Here is a 21139-nt window from a genome sequence, read left to right as displayed (position 1 = left end):
AATATATTATAGTAGTATTCTATTTAATTCTGTGGTATGAGCCATCCTCTCTCAATCTCTTTACACACATACCTTCAACATTGTTGTAGAAGACACAAGACCTGGTGGATATCTTTTGCCTACACATGTGAACCTGGGAAGAGGATACCATGTCAGTCAGATTCAGGATATATCAACTGAGGCTCTGAAATCCCCAAATAATGTCTAACATGTATATTTATGGATAAAAATAAGTTGTAAAGGACAGAATGTGTTATTTATACCATAAAGATTGAAAACTGTAAATCATGTATTGTAGAAGCAAAACATATGGATTTGGTAAAGTGATTAGAACAGAGTATAGACTGATTTGGTAAAGACAGAACACAAACTAATTTGATGCCTCACACATTCTGACTTGACATCTACTAATTGCACATTGACAGAAGCTCACTGCACCTCTACTGTCCACCCTAATATGGTTGATTCATCACAAGCTGTGTTGACCTCTCCAACTTTATTCCTATCCTTTCTGTACCTTAAGGTGGTTGCTCTCCTGACGCATCACCTCCGGATTAATACAAAGCTGCTCCCTGGATCCTAACACGCACACTTTGGGCCTGAAAGTCATAAAACAACACCATTTTAACACTGACAATAATTGCAACGTACACAAGGGTGTGAGTCTTCCAGGATTAACAAGAAGGCCCTTACCTGTAGGAAGTGTTCTTTAACTCATTAATGACCTGGGTCAGCTGAGAATGTGTCCTGGATGCATAAATGATCTTTGGAATATCAGTATAATAAGCTACAAGGGACAAAGACATCATAAAAGGGATTTAAAAAATGTATTAACATACAGGTGTAAATATAAAAGCATAGTGATCTACTAAAAGAAAATGAAATGTAGTATGTATAAACTGTGGTAAGAGAAACAACATTATCAGTATTGATCAGATTCAAACTATGTGAACTTGACTGCATATTTTGCTGAATTAGCCTAGTTTTGCAATCAGCAACATCGGGATGGCAGTTATATGATAGATTAGCCGTTTTTCATGCAGAACAGATGCTATGTGTGTGGTGCCCATACTTGTTGTGTCTCCATCTGTTGCAGCGGTCCCCCACGATGCCAATGGTGTGTTGGGGAAAAGCTCTGCTCCTCCCATTTTTTCTGCTATCTTCCTGGCAGAAATGGTGTCTTTGAAGTAGTCCTTCCAGGCAAGGGTGGCACACAGAAGGCATAGGGTTTTGCCCGTGCCTGTCGGACTCTCCAGAACCCCATTTACCTTCTGAAATACACTTATTAAAATGTGTTTCAACCAAAAAGTTTCAATAGCGTTCCCCTTGCACTGCTGAGAATCTGTTGGTTTGTGTAGCGGCCACTGTCCATACATGGGGATTAAGAGTTTACATTTCCACTGTCGCTAGGTTGTTTACATTATACTTTTTAAAAGTATTAATTTGTATTAATTCCTGCATTTATTAATTCAGGTTGATAGCTAGCTAATTTATTTATCTGAACATGTTGACCCACCTCAATCTGACCAGACAGCCAATGACATTTCACACAAAAAATGCACTTCCTGGATAGCTTGCTAACTTTGATAGCAAGATGGGCATGTTTGAGGGTCCATAAAGCACACTTACGTTTTGTAGACACTCAATCACCTTGCTCATATAATCCTTCTGACATTCGTATGGGGTGAAAGGGAAATCCACATTTATCCCTTTCAAAGTCAGGGGAGGCATCGTTTTTCAGCAGACTCGCGCAGCTTGCTAGCTGGCTACATTAGCAGATTAGTAAACGAGCTCTTTAGCTAAAGCAACCTAACAAGTACCGGCTGTCAAGCCACAGACAGAACTGGTCAGCACCTGAAACATAACTAAAGCTGTATGGAAGATGTATCTCCCCGAATTCAAATCACCGGAATTAAAGACAGTCCGTGCTGTTCAACTTTCATGGTTGGCGCGAACTCACTGCTTTCACACATGCGCAAAGATGACAAGCAAAGGCATGGCTCTTTGCTGCCTCTTGATAGGCTCATCTACTAACTCGATGGACATTAGATTATTATGTGCTCTGACTGTTGATGTGTTTGCTTGAATTTAATTTGTATAGTGGCAAATGCTTATAGTCTTTATTCACAACATAATGTCTGTGATATTGTCCCGGCAGTGTCATTGATATGAAATCAAAGACATTTTGCGCACACACACACACGTGCAGACTACACAACCACACTCATAGACAGACAAACATGCTAGGAGGTATGCTCTCTTTCTCTCTCTGGTAAATTAGCAGAGCACTCAGAAATGATCAAAAGCGCCTTATAAACCGGGTGGTTCGAGCCCTGAATGCTGATTGTCTGAAACAGTGTTATAGTACGGGTATGACAAAACAATAATTTTATTGTTCTAATTACTTTGATAAACAGTTTATAATAGCAATAAGGCACCTCCGGGGTTTGTGGTATATGGCCAACATACCAAGGCTAATGGCTGCATCCAGGTACTTACTCTGCATTGTGTCATGTGTACGCAATGGTATATTGGCCATAGACAGTACCACAAGTCCTAGGTCCTTATTGCTTAATTAGACATAATGTATTTGTTGTAGAAGTTGATCTCAAAAAGCCAGACAGAAGTAGATAATAATTGTTATTCTGTCTCTCACTGTTCAAATAAACCTACCATTAAAATTATAGACTGATAATTTCTTTGTCAGTGGGCAAACCTACAAAATCAACAGGGAACCAATACTTTTTTCCCTCACTGTATATATTTTATATTTTTAATTCTTTAAAGTAGCCACCCTTTGCCTTGATGACAGTTTTGCACACTCTTGGCATTCTCTAAACCAGCTTCACCTGTAATGATTGTCCAACATCCTTTTCCAACAGAAGGAGTTCCCACATATGCTGAGCACTTGTTGGATGCTTTTCCTTCACTCTGCGGTCCAACTCATCCCATACCATCTCAATTGGGTTGAAGTCGGGTGATTGTGGTCATCTGATGCAGCACCATCACTCTTCTTCTTGGTCAAATTGCCCTTACACAGCCTAGAGGTGTGTTGGGTCATTGTCCTGTTGAAAAACAGATAGTCCCACTAAACGCATACCAGATGGGATGGCGTTTAGCTGCAGAATGCTGTGGTAGCCATGCTGGTTAAGTGTGCCTTGAATGCTAAATAAATCACTGAACCAGCAAAACACCATCACACCTCCTCCTCCATGCTTCACGGTGGGAAGCACACATTTGGAGATCACCGTTCACATACGCTGCGTCTCACAAAGACACGGCGGTTGGAATGAAAATTCTCACATTTGGACTCATCAGACCAAAGGACAGATTTCCACCGGTCTAATGTCCCTTGCTCGTGTTTCTTGGCCCAGGCAAGTCTCTTCATATTATTGGATTCCTTTAGTAGTGGTTTCTTTGCAACAATTCGAACATGAAGGCCTGATTCACGCAGTCTCCTCTGAACAGTTGATGTTGAGATGTCTGTTACTTGAGCTCTGTGAAGCATTTATTTGGACTACAATTTCTGAGATGCAGTTAACTAATGAACTTATCCTCTGGGTCTGCCTTTCTTGTTCCGGTCCTCATGAGAGCCAGTTTCATCAAAGCAGTCGATGGTTTTTGCGACTGCACTTGAAGAAACTTTAAAAGTTCTTGACATTTTCCGGATTGACTGTCCTTTATGTAATGCTGTAATGATGGGACTGATATTTCTCTTTACTTATTTGAGCTGTTCTTGCCATAATATCGACTTGGTATTTTACCAAATAGGGCTATCTACTGTATACCACCCCTACCTTGTCACAACACAACTGATTGGCTGAAACGTGTTAAGAAGGAAAGAAATTCCTGTGAATTGAAATGCATTTCAGGTGACTACCTCATGAAGCTGCTTGAGAGAATGCCAAGAGTTTGCAAAGATTGGATACCAAGCAGCATGTTGAGGATCTTCAGAGAAGAATGGGAGAAACTCCCCAAATAAAGGTGTGCCAAGCTTGTAGGGACATACCCAAGAAGACTCAATGCTGTAATCGCTGCCAAAGGTGCTTCAACAATGTAATGCGTAAAGGGTCTGAATACTTGTGATATCTCCGTTTTTTATTCGTAATAAGTTTACAACAAGTTCAAAAAAACTGTTTTTGCTTTGTCAATATGGGGTATTGTGTGTAGATTGAAGAGAAAAAACTATGAATACAGTTTAGAATAAGGCTGTAACGTAATAAAATGTCAAGGGGCCTGAATATTTTCCGAATTCACTGTAGATACAGTTGAAGTCAGAAGTTTACATACACTTAGGTTGGGGTCATTAAAACTCATGTTTCAACCACTTCACAAATTTCTTGTTAACAAACTATATTTTGGCAAGTCGGTTAGGACATCTACTTTACGCATGACACAGGTAATTTGTCCAACAATTGTTTACAGACAGAATATTTCACTTATAATTGACTGTATCACAACTCCAGTGGGTCAGAAGTTAACATACACTAAGTTGACTGTGCCTTTAAACAGCTTGGAAAATTCCAGAAAAAGGGGAGGCAGCATCATGTTGTGGGGGTGCTTTGCTGCAAGAGGGACTGGTGCACTTCACAAAATAGATGGCATCATGAGGCAGGAAAATGATGTGGATATATTGAAGCAACATCTCAAGACATCAGTCAGGAAGGTAAAGCTTGGTCGCAAATGGGTCTTCCAAATGAACAATGACCCCAAGCATAGTTCCAAAGTTGTGGAAAAATGGCATAAGGTCAACAAAGTCAAGGTATTGGAGTGGCCATCACAAAGCCCTGACATCAATCCTATAGAAAAGGTGTGGGCAGAACTGAAAAACGTGTGCGAGCAAGGAGGCCTACAAACCTGACTCAGTTACACCAGCTCTGTCAGGAGGAATGGGCCAAAATTCACCCAATTTATTGTGGGAAGCTTGTTGACGGCTACCCGAAGTTCACCCAAGTTCGCTAAGCTGTATGTAAATCTCAGACTTCAACTGTAGATAGAAAGATAGATACACTACAAAAGTATGTGGTCACCCCTTCAAATTAGTGCATTCTTCTATTTCAGCCACACCCGTTGCTGACAGGTGTATAAAATTGAGCACAAAGCCATGCAATCTCCGAAGATGAACATTGGTAGTAGAATGGGCCATATTGAAGAGGTCAGTGACTTTCAACGTGGCACCATCATAGGATGCCACCTTTCAGTTGTAGCTGCTCCTGTCAACTGTAAGTGTTGTTATTGTGAAGTGAAAAAGTCTAGGAGCAACAACGGCTCAGCCACGAAGTGGTAGGCCAGACAAGCTCACAGTACGGGACACCCGAGTGCTGTAGCATGTAGTGCTTAAAAATGGTTGGTCCTCGGTTGCAACACTCACTACCGAGTTCCAAACGGCCTCTGGAAGCAATGTCAGCACACAAACAGTTCGTCATGAGATTCATGAAATGGGTTTTCATGGCCGAGTAACCGAACACAAGCCTAAGATTACCATACGCAATGCCAAGCGTCGGCTGGACTGGTGTTAAGCTTGCCACCATTGGACTCTGGATCAGTGGAAACATGTTCTCTGGGGTGATGAATCACGCTTCACCATCTGGCATTCCAACGGACGAATCTGGGTTTGGCAAATGCCAGGCGAAAGGTACCTGCCCGAATGCATAGTGCCGACTGTAAAGTTTGGTGGAGAAGGAATAATGGTCTGGTGCTGTTTTTCATGGTTCGGGCTTGGCCCCTTAGTTCCAGTGAAGGGAAATCTTAACGCTACAGCATACAATGACATTCTAGATGATTATGTTCTTCCAACTTTGTGGCAACAGTTTGGAGAAAGCCCTTTCCTGTTTCAGCCTGATAATGCCCCCGTGCACAAAGTGAGGTCCATACTGAAACGTTTGTCAAGATCGGTGTAGAACATCTTGACTGGTCTGCACAGAGCCCTGACCTCAACCCCAAAGTTTGGGATGAATTAGAATGCCGACTGCGGGCCTGATCGCTCAACATCAGTGCCCGACCTCATTAATGCTCTTGCGGCTGAATGGAAGCAAGTCCCTGCAGCAATGTTCCCACATCTAGTGGAAAGCCTTTCCAGAAGAGCGGAGGCTGTTATAGTAGCAAAGGGTTGGCCAACTCCATATTAATGCCCATGAATTTGGAATGAGACATTCAAAGAGCAGGTGTCCACATTCGTTTGCCCATATAGAGTAGATAGATACAGTAAGGCATAGATTGTTTGGGTTATGCAGCTTGGTTTGTGGGAAGAGAAAGACAGCTTTTAGGAGTGTGAACTTAGAGATAAAGACATTTTACTGACTTTACTATTGGCTATAGATGTACAAGCAGTTGCAAACAACTCGCCATTTGAATACACGAAAATAGACTACAAATTAGTTGGTGGTCGTTGGCACTGCCAGTGGTGCTGAAGGGGTGTCCTTAATCCACACCTATGCCCATGCTTCTTAAGGTGCCAAAAGTGAAGGCTACCATTTTCTGTTAGTCTTAGATAATAATCCTATACACCCATCCATCTGCCTCTGTCCATCCTAAAAGCCACCCATATCCTGTGTGCGTGCATGCGTGTGTGTCTTCAAGCGCTCACTCCTCCGCCTCTTTTCCTCACCCCCTCCTCTTGACAGACCGCAGCCCGTTAGATCTGACTAGAGTGCGTTGTTCATTGTCCATTAACGCAGCAGCGGACAGCTTCCACCCTCACACGGATACACAACCATTTCTTCTCCCCCATCGCCTTTCCCGTCAGTTACCATGGCGAGCACAGTATCAGGTAAGAGTCGGGGAAAAGCTTTATTTCAAGCAAAGTCGGCTGCGTTACTGTAGATTTGGTGATGTCTCGAGGTGCGACCTGTCTGGGTGACTCGTAGCAACCCGTGTGGATGCACTCACTTCATGTTACAGACGAGGCTACCATATAGAGTCACCTAGCCTACCTATCGACTAAACATTAGGCTAGATTACGCTAAATATACACTCAAACAGTAAAGCCTTTGATGGAATATTTCAAACGTTGTATAAACGACAGTCTTTGTGATATTGACGACAGGTTACTGGTCCTGATGCAGATGAGACCACTCCTTTTGTCACAATGTCGCTTAGCGCGAGTTATGTTTTACAGCACAACTTGCGTCATTTCAAATAATGTAAGATCCCCAATATGACATACAGTCAGCAATTTCTGATCAATATTAATTTGAGGAAATGAATAGACTATGATGGATGCATCCCATGGGCACCAATCAAAGCTCAGAACTGAAATGTTTATCCAGTTAAATAAAAAAGTAAGCAAAGGAGTCATAGATAATAAAAACGTGCAATGATATAGATTTGGCCAATTGTGGCAATACAATTGCTGAATAGGCTACTGATGTGGGGAGGTAACATTTTGGTCATCGGTTTTCTTGCTTGCAACTTACTCAAAAATGACTGTAAATGTTCATCCAAAGTTTGAACATGTCTTATTATGATTGTATTGTGTGTGTGTGTGTGTGTGTGTGTGTGTGTGTGTGTGTGTGTGTGTGTGTGTGTGTGTGTGTGTGTGTGTGTGTGTGTGTGTGTGTGAGAGAGAGAGAGAGATTTAATTATATAAAGGATTATCTTCTTCAGAAGGATAAGTCACTAGGAGACAGCTATGCAACAAATGACAAATGACAACAAATGTAGATTAGCTGGTATTGCTATTATGCATATACCAACGTTATTGTAGTAACCCAAACAAACTGTCCTCTAAAGGACACACAGGAGTAGTCGTAGGGTTTTCATAGAACAAAACAGGAACCAAACCACTACATCTTTAGTCTTCAGCAGTAATATTGGTTAACCACACACACACCAACACACTAGATAAACAAAGAAAACCTTTCTTACATTCTTAAATGGTTTGAAATCTGGATGGTTTATGTCTATGTCCTGTAAAAGGTTGTCAGGTGTGTTGTGCCTGGCCTAGTCCTAATTAGCCAATGTCACATGTGTATTGACTGCAGACCGACACCAGACGTTAGCCACTAGGGCCAGCAGTAGCACCCTGCTCACTAGAGCTCAGCTGGTACACAGAGAGAGAGAAAGATTGGAGAGCGAGAAGCCTCTAAGGCCTCCACCCTAGTCAGTGGGAGAGAGAGAGAGAGAACTGGAGCTAATATAAAAAGCCTCAAGGAAAGACACCTGGACACCAGTGTGATATCTAAATTCTGCAGCTTAAACACTTTGTCACCCCTCTTCCTGGTAGAGCTGGCCTATATAATGTGTGTGTGTGTGTGTGTGTGTGTCTTGCTGTGGATCAATAGCTCAGTGCTGAGCAGTAGCGGCCACACCCTTAGCGACAGAGAATCAGGGGGGTATACAACAGCAGTCCATGTGTTCGGTTCTATTACAGGAATACAGGTTATTTTTTCTGTACAGTGTATTATCTTATAATAATAAAGAATTAGCTAACTCCTCAGCTAAACACATGCTTTATGCCCATTTTTCACTGAAAGCCTACTATAAAGATGATACTCTCAAATGTAGTACTTAATGTATATACATTTGTACAATGGTTTTACTGTTGCACTTTTGGTGGACAGATAGAGATAATGCACATTAAAACCTAACCCAAGACTAGCTAGAGTCAGTCCTTATTTGTTGTCTCTGCCATTGTCTCTGTCCGGCTAGAAGAGAATTGAGCGAATCAAAAGAGGGAGGTTAAAGAACAAGCTCGCAGTTCCCGTCAAAATGTAACTGCTTTGACCGTTGCGCTCTGTTCCAATCAATGGCCCAATTCCATTCTGATTATTCACCCCCTTCCCCTCTGTCCTGGTTGATTCTCCTTCGGGGATCTAAAAGTATCAAATAGGGTTAAGCAATATAGCCGACTAGCTGGCATATGTGGAGCTATAATCATATGTTTGCTTACACCCAACATAATCTGCCTATCCAGAAAGTTTGAGATCTATAACAAAGGGATACATAATGTTGATGGGAAGGGAACAAGGTATTTTATTGGAACCTTCCCTTGGAATGTTTGGGGGAGCTTGTGTATCTGTATCTGTATCTTAAGTGGTCTCGGAAGTAGGTGAACCCCCTATGGTGTTCTTTGCTTCTGGGTGTTCTGTGTCTGCTGGGTTCCCACCAGTGGTATGTCGTTACATGCTAGCTCTTTTTTGATCAAAGTCTGTTCTTTTGAAGTTGTACCTAGTCTCCTGTGAGGAGAGACTGAAAAGAGAGACTGAAAAGAAACATTTTGTAGCCGTGAATAGATCTAGACAAGAAAGGCAAGTGTTTACAAAGAAGAGAGAGAAAATATAGTAGGATGGAGAGATCTGGAAATAGAGTGATAAACAAATCTGCAGAGGCTGCCAGGGTAACAAGAGCTTAAGGTAAGGAGAGAGAGAGAGAGAGAGGGAGGAGGGGTGCTGCTGAGCCAAAGGAGAAATCATATTAAGGTTTCAACTGGAAGCATGCACATGAAATATGTGAGGGCCTCAAACTACTTAATTTCCCAAGTGACACCGAGTTAGTCAGGCAGTGTTATTGGAGGAGATACTATTCTATTACTGTAGAAGGGGGGCTTTTGGCACAGTATTTTGTGGATTGGGAATATTTTGTGGTTTTTTTTTTGTGGATTGGGCATATAGTGAAATAAATAGGATTTAATAGGATTCCCTGAAATTGTGCCACTAAAAGTCTGATTTAGTTTTCTCCTAGGTTACAGTGAAAATGGTTGATTATTCCAATCATTTTTGCATCATAGACTTATTTTGTGTGATTGTGTGTGTGTGTGCGCGCGCGTGTGTGTGTGATTGGGGGGGCTCATGTAGTAGATCATAGAGCATTGACTTTTTTGCTTCCATTGAACCCCTTCATGGAGCTGTTGGAATAAGCGCCACACTCCATAGACATATTCAGCACCTTGGTAAATATCAGCAGTTCCTTACTTTCTCTGATGAACCTACCTTTCCTACTGAGGCACTTAGGGCTCTGGCACTGCTGTAGAGATGAGCTCTCAGCCTCTGCAACGTCAGCCATGTTATGGGGGTCTAAGGGTTTGTTGGCTGTCCACTGCAGGAGTAGACTGATGGTTTTTTGGGGGTCCACAGGGATTATTATTCAGAAGAAAACCAAGCAAGGATACCTTTCTAAAAAAAGAGCATTTGAATAATTTACAATGCACGCCCACCAGCATGGAAGACCGTGTGTGTGCACAGCAGGAGGGAGGCTTGCGTGTGTGTGTGTGTGCATACTATATGTGCGTGCGTTAAAGGTGTGTGTTAGGTGTGCGTATACTGATGTGTGTGTGTATATGTAGTTTTAGCTTTGTGTGTCTGTGCGGTGTGCATGTATCTGGGTGAGGCTTTAGCTGTGTGTGTGTATATCTGTGTGATGTGCGCGCACACGCAAATGGATGGAGGAAGAGAAGGATGGAAGTTGACATCACTCCTCAATAATTCAGCACATGACCAGGCAAAAAACAGCCAGATTACCCTAGCGACCCAGCTTCGTTGTCGAAAATGTGCCTTCTCTTCTCCAATGCAGTCATTTTCTTCTCAATATCAAATCATTTTTAGGTCACAATTAAGTACCTTACTGTGATTGTTTAAAATTAAAATGGTAAAAAAATATATAAAAAAATATTCTTAGCAAAATGCAATTTCTCAAGCAAGAATTTTGCTGGAACTGTCCGTCCGGGAGTTGTCTGAGAGAGGGGCCTAATTGGAGAAGCCTAATGGGAGGTATATGTAACCTGAAAACAAGCTGTTATTGGGAGACAGGAGGGCAAACTATCTTTCTTATTGGTCTATTAACCAGGCATTCTAAAAATCCCACCCAGCCAAACAAGCAAAAATGTCATGTGGTCTTTTCAAACAGCACTTACACTAAAAGTGCATTATCATAATTTTCACAATTTCACAGTATCATTCGAACGTTATAGTGTAGAAATATATATAAAACACAGAAAAATCACATTTTTAAGTGCTCTGCCCCTTTAAGAGTGCATCGTAAAGGTGTGTGTAGCAGCCACAATCTTCTGCTGTTTCCTGGCATGATTCAAGAAGCAGCTCAGCCCCTGCGTTCTATAAGGAGTAGGATGAAGTTTCCCCTAGACACTGGTCTGGGGTTCGTTTTGCATTTCCTCTACTAATGCACAAGGCTAGCATTTGGGGAGGGCAAACTGATCCTAGACTTTTACAGTGCAACTTTAAACTTTAAAGGGAGGATGGAGGCTTCCTGCTGAGAATAAGATGTCTGCTGCTCAATGCAGGACGCAGTTTTCTTCCTGAATAGAACTGCCAAGTCAAATATGTCTGGGGGCACTTGCACCTGCAGACCCTTTTCCTTCTCTCATTCTCTCTCTCCATTTTTTTAATTTATACAGTCAGTTTCACAATGGGCGTAAACACAATACAATAGATACAAAATACATCAAATGTACAGTTGCTCTAAGGTACTGCACACTGTCTTTGAGATGACATTGGAAGAATGTTTACAAAGTATTCACAGAACATAGCAATTTATGCAATAAGAGCAGGGATGACAGCAAAGGTATAACACAGAATCTTTCCCTTTTCAGATTTGACAATGCTCTGACCCCTCTTGCTTTGCCATTTACACTGTAAATGTTACACAATTTAATGAGCATTGGAATAAGTTGCGCAGTTGCTGACTCTCACATTTGGATAATATTTCTATCCTGCACATATTCTATATTCGGGCTTAAGCCCTTTCAGCATCACGGTGCTGTCCACCTACACACATACATTAGAGACACATGCTTAATTATCTCTTGCATTGAAATCCATCACACCCAGTTGTAATTAGTAGAGATCTGAGACAAATCAGATTCGTAGCAGATCTCTGCAAATGTGGAAGCAGTATTTAACATGGCAGGAAGCCCATCAGTATGATTTATGGATCTGATCATCTGCGACACTGTGTTACACGACTGCGATGGAAAGGGGCCTTACATGGGTTTGCAAGGCTAACATAGCTGAAACATTAACGGCACTTTGAAAAATGTTTAAATAAAGGATCCTTTTTTTTAAACTCCAGGGTGCGTGCTGTGCCCACTTTCCTCATGTACCCATGAGAGTTAGAGCAGGTCGGTATATCTGCTCCAACAATGAGGGCCACAGCCTGCTTATCTATTCAGCAGCAGCAAGCCACCTTAAAAGGCATTGATCTTTAAGAGGAAGTAGTATTTCTGGAGGCTAATCGTCTAGACATGCTCAGGCTCCTGCCTCATTAGCATTAAAGGAAGACTGACTTCAGACAGGACCAACACACAGGCAGTCATGGGGCGCGTCCCAATTATCTCTCCTTGCTCTTAGGGGTAAACGTACCCCAGGTTTTGAACCACTGGTGTGAAATACTACAGCAGATGGTATCTTTCATATACAATATGTAGGCTGGCATGAGTTTCTTAAAGCACCACAACTGAGCAGTACTTTGAGACAGGTGCTGGTGAATTCACTCCAATGGCTCACACACCCTGCCAAGCATAAAACAAGTCACACTGCAGAATACACACCACTGAACACAGACTGCGGAGCACACGCTACTTACGTAACCCGTACTTGTTCAGTGGTTGCATTCAGTGGCATGGTTCCTACAGGGGCTAGGGAGGGACCATGTGAAAACTTAGGGGTTGAGGGGGCGGGGGTACTGCTTTGGCTGAGATTAATATTACATGTTAAGTCTCTGTGCTGCTGTGGAGCAGTGACAGGAAGGGGAACATACTCAGCTGTAAAGTACAGTATCTTCATCATCAGAAGAGAAGGTGGCGTAGTCACACAATAAGGCAATTCAAATGGTGAAAGGTCACCAGTCTTCTATTAGTTGATTTGATTGATAGTTAGTGGATATTTCCATACTAGGTTGCACTCCCATATTAGTGGGTCTTTCCCTGTGTTTGGTGTGCTACGGAGAGTGCAGGTGATCTTTTCCTTTTAATATGTGAAAGGAAAAACTGTCCTACTTTCCTTGAAGTGGCTTCTGATGAGGTGTTACTATACATTGCCTTATAAACATTCATATAACACCTTAAAGATGAACGGGATAATAAAACTACAGGAGAGGCCTCTTAGCGGTGATATATTCACAACATATCACGGCCTCTCATACCTGTTTGCTTTGTTATACAGTTTCATAATGTCAACTGCATCTATAAGGTGTTGTGAATGTCCATATGGCAAAATAACACTTCATAAGAAGCTACATTAAGTAAAGTGTTACCAAACCTTCTACCTCAATGGTATTAAAACCATTCAGCCCCAGTTCACTCCCCAAAACCTGACTACAGTACATCCTGGCACTTGGCTAATCCCTTCATGTGTCCTATCAGCGACCTCCAGACAAACCCTGCCTTCAGCCTAGAAATCGTAAATGAAATTCCCCTGACAAACAAGCCTAAAAGCTACATGTCCCCCACATTGCTGATCATATCTTAGACCATAGATAATGAGAACACTGACCTTTAACAAACACAATAGTAATTAGACCTGTATTGATTAAGTGTAACTGTGATCTGTAGGCTGCGTCTTCTCCCTCGCCTCTGCTGACTGATCTGGGTGTGAACCTTAGACAGAGCTTCATTACCCAGAGGGACAGAATGCTAAACAGTTGCTTTGTGTCACAGCTATTTATTTATTTTTTCTAGAATCTAGAACGAAAGTCCCTCGCTGTTTCAGTCTGTTTGTTTTTTTTTCCGTTTGGTGCCTCATGAACACAACCCAATGCTGTCTATTATCAGAGCTAGCCATCTTAAGCTTTGGTGGGTTAACTTTGAGCTTGGTCTTACCAGAGTTATTGACAGGGCCGGACTACCGCATTTGGGGTCCTGGGGAACTGACCTTCAGCACCGCTAAAAATGTTGCAGTTTTATAATGCTCTTGTACACATTTTGTCTTGCGGCAAAGAGAAAAGGTTGCAGTTTAAAAGCCAATTTTCTGCAATTCTATACTTTTTGCCATGGGTCAGAGAGAAACATTTGCTGTTTTATAGCTCATATCATGCTATTGTTCACATTTTGTCATGAGGCTGAGAGAAAATGTTTCAGTTTAAAGCTAATTTCCTGCTATTCTATACAATGCATTCGGAACGTATTCAGACCCCTTGACATTTTCTATATTTTGTTATGTTACAGCCTTATTCTAAAGTGGATACACTTTTCCCTCATCTATCTACAAACAGTACCCCATAATGACAAAGTGAAAACAGGTTTGTAGAAATGTTTACTAAAAATGAAATACCTTATTTACCTAAATATTCAGACCCTTTGCTATGATACTTGAAATTGAGCTCAGGAGCATCCTGTTTCCATTGATCACCTTGAGATGTTTCTCCAACTTGTTTGGAGTCCACCTGTGGTAAATTCAATTGATTGGACATGATTTGGAAAGGCACACACCTGTCTATATAAGGTCCCACAGTTGACAGTGCATGTTAGAGCAAAAACCAAGCCATGAAGTTGAAGGAATTGTCTGTAGAGCTCCAAGACAGAACTGTGCCGAGGCACAGATCTGGGGAAGGATACTGTAGTATCTTAGAATGCTTCTTAGATTCATGACACCGGACACGTAAGTACATTTTAGTATTTCATTTGAACCTAAAATAACATTACAGGAATGCACTTGGCGTAAGCTACCTGAGACTTTTTCCGAGCACGGTTATGTGGACAGACATTTAAACGGCTACGGAGAGCAGAAAGCAAACCCTGTATTGAGTCAATACTGCCTTCTTTTGGTAAACATAATTTAACTCTTTATCCTTATTACCAAGCGTCACGTCTGGAGGAAACCTGGCACCATCCCTACGGTGAAGCATGGTGGTGGCAGCATCATACTGTGGTGATGTTTTCATCCTTGATGAAAACCTGCTCCAGAGCACTCAGGACCTCCGACTGGGGAGAAGGTTCACCTTCCAACAGGACAACGACGCTAAGCACACAGCCAAGACAATGCAGGAGTGGCTTTGGGACAAGTCTCTGAATGTCCTTGAGTGGCCCAGCCAGAGCCTGGATTTGATTTGAACCCGATCTAACATCTCTGGAGAGACCTGAAAATAGCTGTGCAGCAATGCGCCCCATCCAACCTGACAGAGCTTGAAAGGATCTGCAGAGAAGTATGGCAGAAACTCCAGATATACTGGTGTGCCAAGCTTGTAGCGTCATACCCAAGACTCAAAGCTGTAATCGCTGCCAAAGGTGCTTCAACAAAGTACTGAGTAAATTGTCTGAACTTATGTATAAGTGATATTTCAGTTTTTTATTTGTAATACATTTGCAAAAACATTTCTAAAAACCTTATGGAGTATTGCGTGTAGATTGATGAGGAAAACAAACCAATTTTATACATTTTATCAAAAGCCTGTAATGTAACAAAATGTGGAAAAAGTCAACGGGTCTGAATACTCTCCGAATGCACAATTTTGCATTGAGGCTGAGACAGAATTTTGCCCTTTTAAAGCAAATTTCCTGCTATTCTACACATTTTGCTATCATATGCTACCTGGAGACGACACACGTATCCCTGCATGTCCGTTCGGTAATCCGACCCTGGTTATTGGATTTGCATAACCATGCATAGTGGTAAAAGTAGATTAGAAGTATCTCTAGCATTGTAATTACAGTATGGGTAGCACCAGGCACACTCATTCTCTCTCTCTCTCTCGCACACACACATCCACCCACATGACTGCCAAAGTGCTTAAATTTAAAGGTAATGCAATAGTCTCTAACTCAATCTGATGTGAAAGTGCCATTACTGCACTCTCACGTTTTTATTAAAAACATTTTTTTACCTTTATTTTACTAGGCAAGTCAGTTAAGAACAAATTCTTATTTTCAATGACAGCCTAGGAACAGTGGGTTAACTGCCTGTTCAGGGGCAGAACGACAGATTTGTACCTTGTCAGCTCGGGGATTTGAACTTGCAACCTTTCCGTTACTCATCCAATGCTCTAACCACTAGGCTATAGCAGACACACCTTCAATCTCATCCCAGCTGCACTGTATACAGCCTTGTAATAAATACTAGCCTTCTTAACAACATTTCCTCCTAAAAACCTGGGGCCATGGTTGCCATGGTCACAAAGGAATATGGCAAATAAATATATAAAAATAGGACAATTCTTTTACCCTGTATATCATTGGAATATCTTACCATGTCTCTCGTTGTTTCTTTGTTCTTTAAAGCCTACACAGAGAAGATCAAGGAAATGTCCATGATGTCTCTCATCTGCTCCTGCCTATACCCCCAGACATCATACCCCACCACCAACTACCAATTTGGAGGTCAGCCCAAAGTGTGCTTTGTTTTTTAATGTGTATTGTATTAATGTATTGTATTTTTGCTTTAAATTCATTCTTAGTCTCAAAACACTTTACATTGTATGGCCGGTAATTCATCCTATCTACCACCAATGTGTAGCATCCATCTAGGGTAATGCACAACAGCCATTTTGTGTCTTAATTGTCTTGTCTCTCTCAATAGACCTGGAGGTGAAGCCCATCAACAAGCGACTGTCGGGCCAGTCCTTTGAGGTGATCCTGAAGTCCCCCACCGACCTGTCCCCAGACAGGCCCAGTCCCCTTGCCTCTCCCCCCGCCCTGACCTCGCCCCCCAAGAGGGACATCTCCCTGGATGAGCTGCAGGGGAGGCTGGAGGCCGCTGAGGAGAGGAGGAAGGTAAGACAAGAGGATGGAGGGAAAGGAGGGAGGGAGTAAGAAAAGGGAGGATAGGGAGAGAGTAAGAAGTTCATGGAGGTTGCTGAGGACAGGCGGAAGGTAAGAGATGGGAACAGAGGGGAAGGTGAGTGCAAGAGAAGGAAGTGAGGATGGGGGGGGTGAGGAGGGAAAAAGCATTTCAGGTTCATAGAGTTCATGGATGTTGTTGAGGAGAGTAGGATGGTAAGAGAGGATGACAGATGCAAGTGTATGAAGGAAGGCAGGGAGGAGTTGAGAGAAACATGTGAAGTATGTTAATTTAGTTTGCTGAGAGGTATGCTTTGGGTATTTTATTAGGATCCCCATTAGCTGTTGCAAAAGCAGCAGCTACTCTTCCTGTGGTCCACACAAAATATGAAACATAATAGAGAAGAGCAATAGACAAGAACAGCTCAAGGCAGAACTATATACATTTTTAAGGTAAGAGAAGGGAAGACAAGGCAAGGAAGACAGAGGGAGAGAAAGGAGGGACGAAAAGGAGGAGGAGAGAGACAAAAAGCTGGTGAGGTAAAGGGCTATTGACTTTGCTGAGGAGAGACAGAAGAAGAGACGTAAACAGGAGATTAAGTGATATGAGGAAAAGATCATCACTCGATGGGGAGAAGGAGGTGAAGAAGGAAAGATAAATGAGATGGGGAAACAAATACCAGTCTCTCTCTAGACATCCAGGCTCTCTACTGAAATGCCAGAGCTGTCACACATGAATGAGCATGGTTGTGTTTATTAGGCAACAAATGGAAGAATAATTACCTGGACTTGTCCAATAAGAAATACCTATTGTCTTTTTCCATTGCTAAACTTTTCAAAACGTTTTCTGTTGCATGCCCTAATGAACACAACCTTGAAAAAGAGACAGATATCTGACATTTCATGAAAACATAAATAACTAGCAACCCATCGCTTCATTATCCTAGTTCAATTAGGGGGATTTCCTGGGTTTTCTGTGTGCCTTTTTCTACCTTGCATTTCCACTTAAATAGAAAAACTGATGACTAATTATCGTTGTTGGGTGAGAACTGCTTCAATGCTTAATCGCTGCATATCAGACAGACCCAGCCAGACCTGTCACTAGATTCCCTGAGGGAAAGAAAAGTCATGAATGGGGAGAGCCTGTCATCGCTGCTGGAATATACTGTAGGGAGGAGGGAAATGTGTATGTGGAAGTCTGGGGGCGAGACAAGCAGTTAAAACAGAAATCCAAATTGGAGTTGCAAAATCTGGTTGAATGCTTTGAAATGATCAGGCTACTCAGTAGCATTTTGATTCAATTCCCTGATATTGGGGAAATTATTTTATCATCAGTCTTTCCTACAACATAATAGGAACTGGATATTTTACCAGCAAACAAACACTTTAGCATAAGGATAGCAATTGGTTATGGTTAGGGTCAAGGTTATGTTAAGGGACAAGGGTTAGGTTAATTTAAGTGAGGTTAGAGTTAGGGTTATGAAAAATCATAAAGGTTAGCATTGGGTTAGCATACTACTGCCGTACACTGACATTCATTTTCAGTAAATATACACTGCTAACAAAATCTGTGCATGAAAAGAGTGCACATTTTCTCTCTGCTCCCTAGTCCCAGGAGGCTCAGGTGCTGAGGCATTTGGCTGAGCGGAGGGAGCATGAGAAGGAGGTGCTGCACAAGGCCATGGAAGAGAACAACAACTTCAGCAAGATGGCGGAAGAGAAGCTCAACTCCAAAATGGAGGCGAAGAAAGCGAACCGGGAGGCATACCTGAACTCACTGAAGCAGCGGCTCCGTGAGAAGGTGAGGGCCTGTTTTGTTTTCTCTCTCTCTCTCTATTTCGAAGTCTGACGCCCCACCTTTACTTGGTCAGAGAAATAAAGATCTATGCTCAGAACAGAACTAGCTAAGTACTCTGACATATTTCTAGGCTGTAGACTACATAACCTGCCACCTGTGTCTTGACAGATTTCTCTTTGTGGTGTTAATGGTTTTTCCTAGGAGATGCATGCAGCCGAAGTGCGCCGGAACAAGGAGCTGCAAGCAGACCTTTCTGGTTAAGAAGGCTTTACTGAAAGGAATTCCCATTTCCCAGCTTATGTGAAGTGTGTTTTTAGCGAGGAGTTTTTGTGTCAAAAATCATAATTCTGCATCCTGCAATCTCAACTGTCATTCAATAGGGAACAAGTTTACCTGCAAGATATCACAACTGTCATAGCTCTTCATCTCTCTACACATCCCTACAGTATGACATTTTTTTCTCACTAAAACATCAACACCACCAGCATTTCAAACAGTAGATATTAACATTTCTAAATGGTTGGAATACATTCTAATGGCTGGAATTTCAAATGTGCTGCGCACGCCCACACACCCATGCACAGACACAAACATACATACAATTCACACACATATAAACTCAAACACTGACATGCATCGCTTTTTACATAAATGGCATGGATTGTTGAAGGGGAGTCTGTCTTGATCTAATTGTGTATTAGACTAATAAAATGTGAGTGTACTGGATGTTGTCAATGTTCTTTTGGGTGTAAGACATAAGGTACTGAAAGGTAACTAGCCCTCTCCCCTAAGAACAATGTCTTATTGCTGACACAAAAAAAGCTACGTTTGGAAAGAAATTGTTATGTGGATGAAGGACATGCTTAGGCAAATAAACTATAAAGGGAAATAAATGGCTACAGTTTACACTTTTTTTTGTTATTTCATGAAATGTTGTTTTTAGAAGTTACCCTGGTAGAAGATTATGGCATGGGGTTTCACACAAGTGTGTGTGTTAAAATCAGTTTTATTTACAAATTCTTTAGAAAGTAATACTTAAAAGCGAAGTCTAGTTGTCAAATAATATGCAGGGAAATGGTGTTGCACATGTCACCATTAATATCTGCACTATGAGGAGATTTGATGTAAAGTCCCACTTTTTAACTCACCTGCACATTAATTTTCTTTGTTACTTTTCCATACAATCCATTATGTACAATTGCACTAAATATGTTTGGAATAATGCAATATTTTAAATCACAGCAGTCTTTAAAATTACATTCAGGAGCAAAAGGTTTTCAATATTGTTTTTAATTAATTAAAAACAATAATTCATTGAAATATAATATTGGAATGGAATATAAATAATAACATTAGAATATAAAATGGAATAACAATACCTTAATTAACTCAGTGTAACATTGATGTGGCAACTCTCTTATGCTTCTAATTTGTGCCTGTAGGTCACAAATAAAGCTATCCCCAGGAAAATTGGAGCACAACTCATGAGCCCACCTTCTGCACTGCTCACACCTAATCCAGCCCCCACCTGTGACTGAGAACGGGGAGAGATGCCAATTGAAAAGCTCTCTCTTAAAAATGTAGATAGCTATCTAGCTATTTTACATAAAATTCTGTGTAAAATAGCTAAAAGGCTATAAAGTTAAATTAACTAAAGTTATCAGTCACTAGTTGAAACATTTACAACTGAAATTAAGTTACGTTAAGGTTGCTAGCTAGTATTCCTAGCAGCTTATGCTAACTAGCTAACTGGCTAGCATTTACTGCTTGTGAAGTTACTAGTTAGTAAATTAGCATAAACGAGTGCTAACTGAGATAGTCATTGTCTAAATGATAGGTAGAAAAACATTCATAAACATAAAGGGGTAACTAGCCCCTTGGGGCAGGTTGCCCCCAACACACTCATCCAACATATAACCAGTTATCTAAATGTTTCTCTTCAAACAAGTGGATTATTTATCTTAAGGCTTTCCTACTTGTATATTTAAATATATATATATAGATCTACCTTCACTGGAATATATCTACAACTTTTTTTAAATGTATGTTTTTGTGAATTTACAGGGGAGGGCAGTTACCCTAGGGAGCTAGTTTCCCCCTATTACCCTATTCTATCCACATGACCCGCTAGTAGAATAACTTTAATGCAGCTGAAAGTCTATTATAGCCACACAAAAAAAAGAAGCTAGGTTTCCATCCAATATTGCGTTATATAGCAAGTGTCCACACTCTGGTGTTTCCCCACTCTGGTAACAGCAAGTGCGCTCTAGACAACAGCGTTATCTGTGCACTGTTGGCCAACCGCTAGAGCACACATAGCCTATAGTCTATAATGAGATTATAATATGCATGTTTATGCATATTATAATGCATAAACATAATCTGTCCCTGACATTTTTCAAACGGCAATCAAGCATTGATTATCATGTCACCAGAATAAGACCCTAGATATTTAATGGAAAGGAGAATCAAGCTCATCCCCTTGTACCCCCCCCAGATTTATTCAATCTGTACTTTAATAAACTGCATGCTTTCCCGACAAGTCTTAGTGGGAGGACCACACAAAATGTCATCGCGTGACTTTACTTCTATATGATGGTTATTATATCAATATTTGCGCATAAGCATTTCTCTTAGAATTTATTTACTGGCACAAAAAAAAAATGAATTTTGTCTAG

The 21139-nt window shown here is 41.4% G+C and overlaps 2 protein-coding genes across 5 annotated transcripts in view; one reads left to right on the top strand and one right to left on the bottom strand.

The window, feature by feature from the left end:
- rtel1 (regulator of telomere elongation helicase 1) overlaps positions 1–1964 on the bottom strand; it is a 56430-nt gene extending 54466 nt beyond the window's left edge. For all 4 annotated transcript variants that reach the window (XR_010450133.1, XR_010450134.1, XR_010450135.1 and 1 more), the window contains exons 1-5: positions 1630–1964; positions 1073–1271; positions 694–787; positions 518–599; positions 73–133 (exon numbers count right to left, since the gene is read on the bottom strand). Coding sequence is in view for 1 of the 4 variants with exons in the window: in XM_064923132.1 (XP_064779204.1) it covers positions 73–133; positions 518–599; positions 694–787; positions 1073–1271; positions 1630–1731 (538 nt within the window). In the remaining 3 variants the exon portion in view is untranslated. The remainder of the gene's footprint in view (positions 1–72; positions 134–517; positions 600–693; positions 788–1072; positions 1272–1629) is intronic.
- Positions 1965–6560: 4596 nt separating this feature from the next.
- On the top strand, positions 6561–19358 carry LOC135504491 (stathmin-3-like). The gene is made up of 5 exons (XM_064923131.1): positions 6561–6769; positions 16166–16264; positions 16464–16657; positions 18273–18464; positions 18663–19358. Exons 1-5 carry the CDS (start codon positions 6751–6753, stop codon positions 18720–18722), a joined length of 564 nt encoding a protein of 187 aa, XP_064779203.1. The 5' UTR covers positions 6561–6750; the 3' UTR covers positions 18723–19358.
- The last annotated feature ends 1781 nt before the right edge of the window (positions 19359–21139 follow it).

The sequence above is a fragment of the Oncorhynchus masou genome, chromosome 18 (genome assembly GCF_036934945.1).
Source record: "Oncorhynchus masou masou isolate Uvic2021 chromosome 18, UVic_Omas_1.1, whole genome shotgun sequence".
NCBI lineage: Eukaryota > Metazoa > Chordata > Actinopteri > Salmoniformes > Salmonidae > Oncorhynchus > Oncorhynchus masou.
Note: the sequence above shows the minus strand (reverse complement) of the source record. Positions and strands in the feature narration are given on the sequence as shown.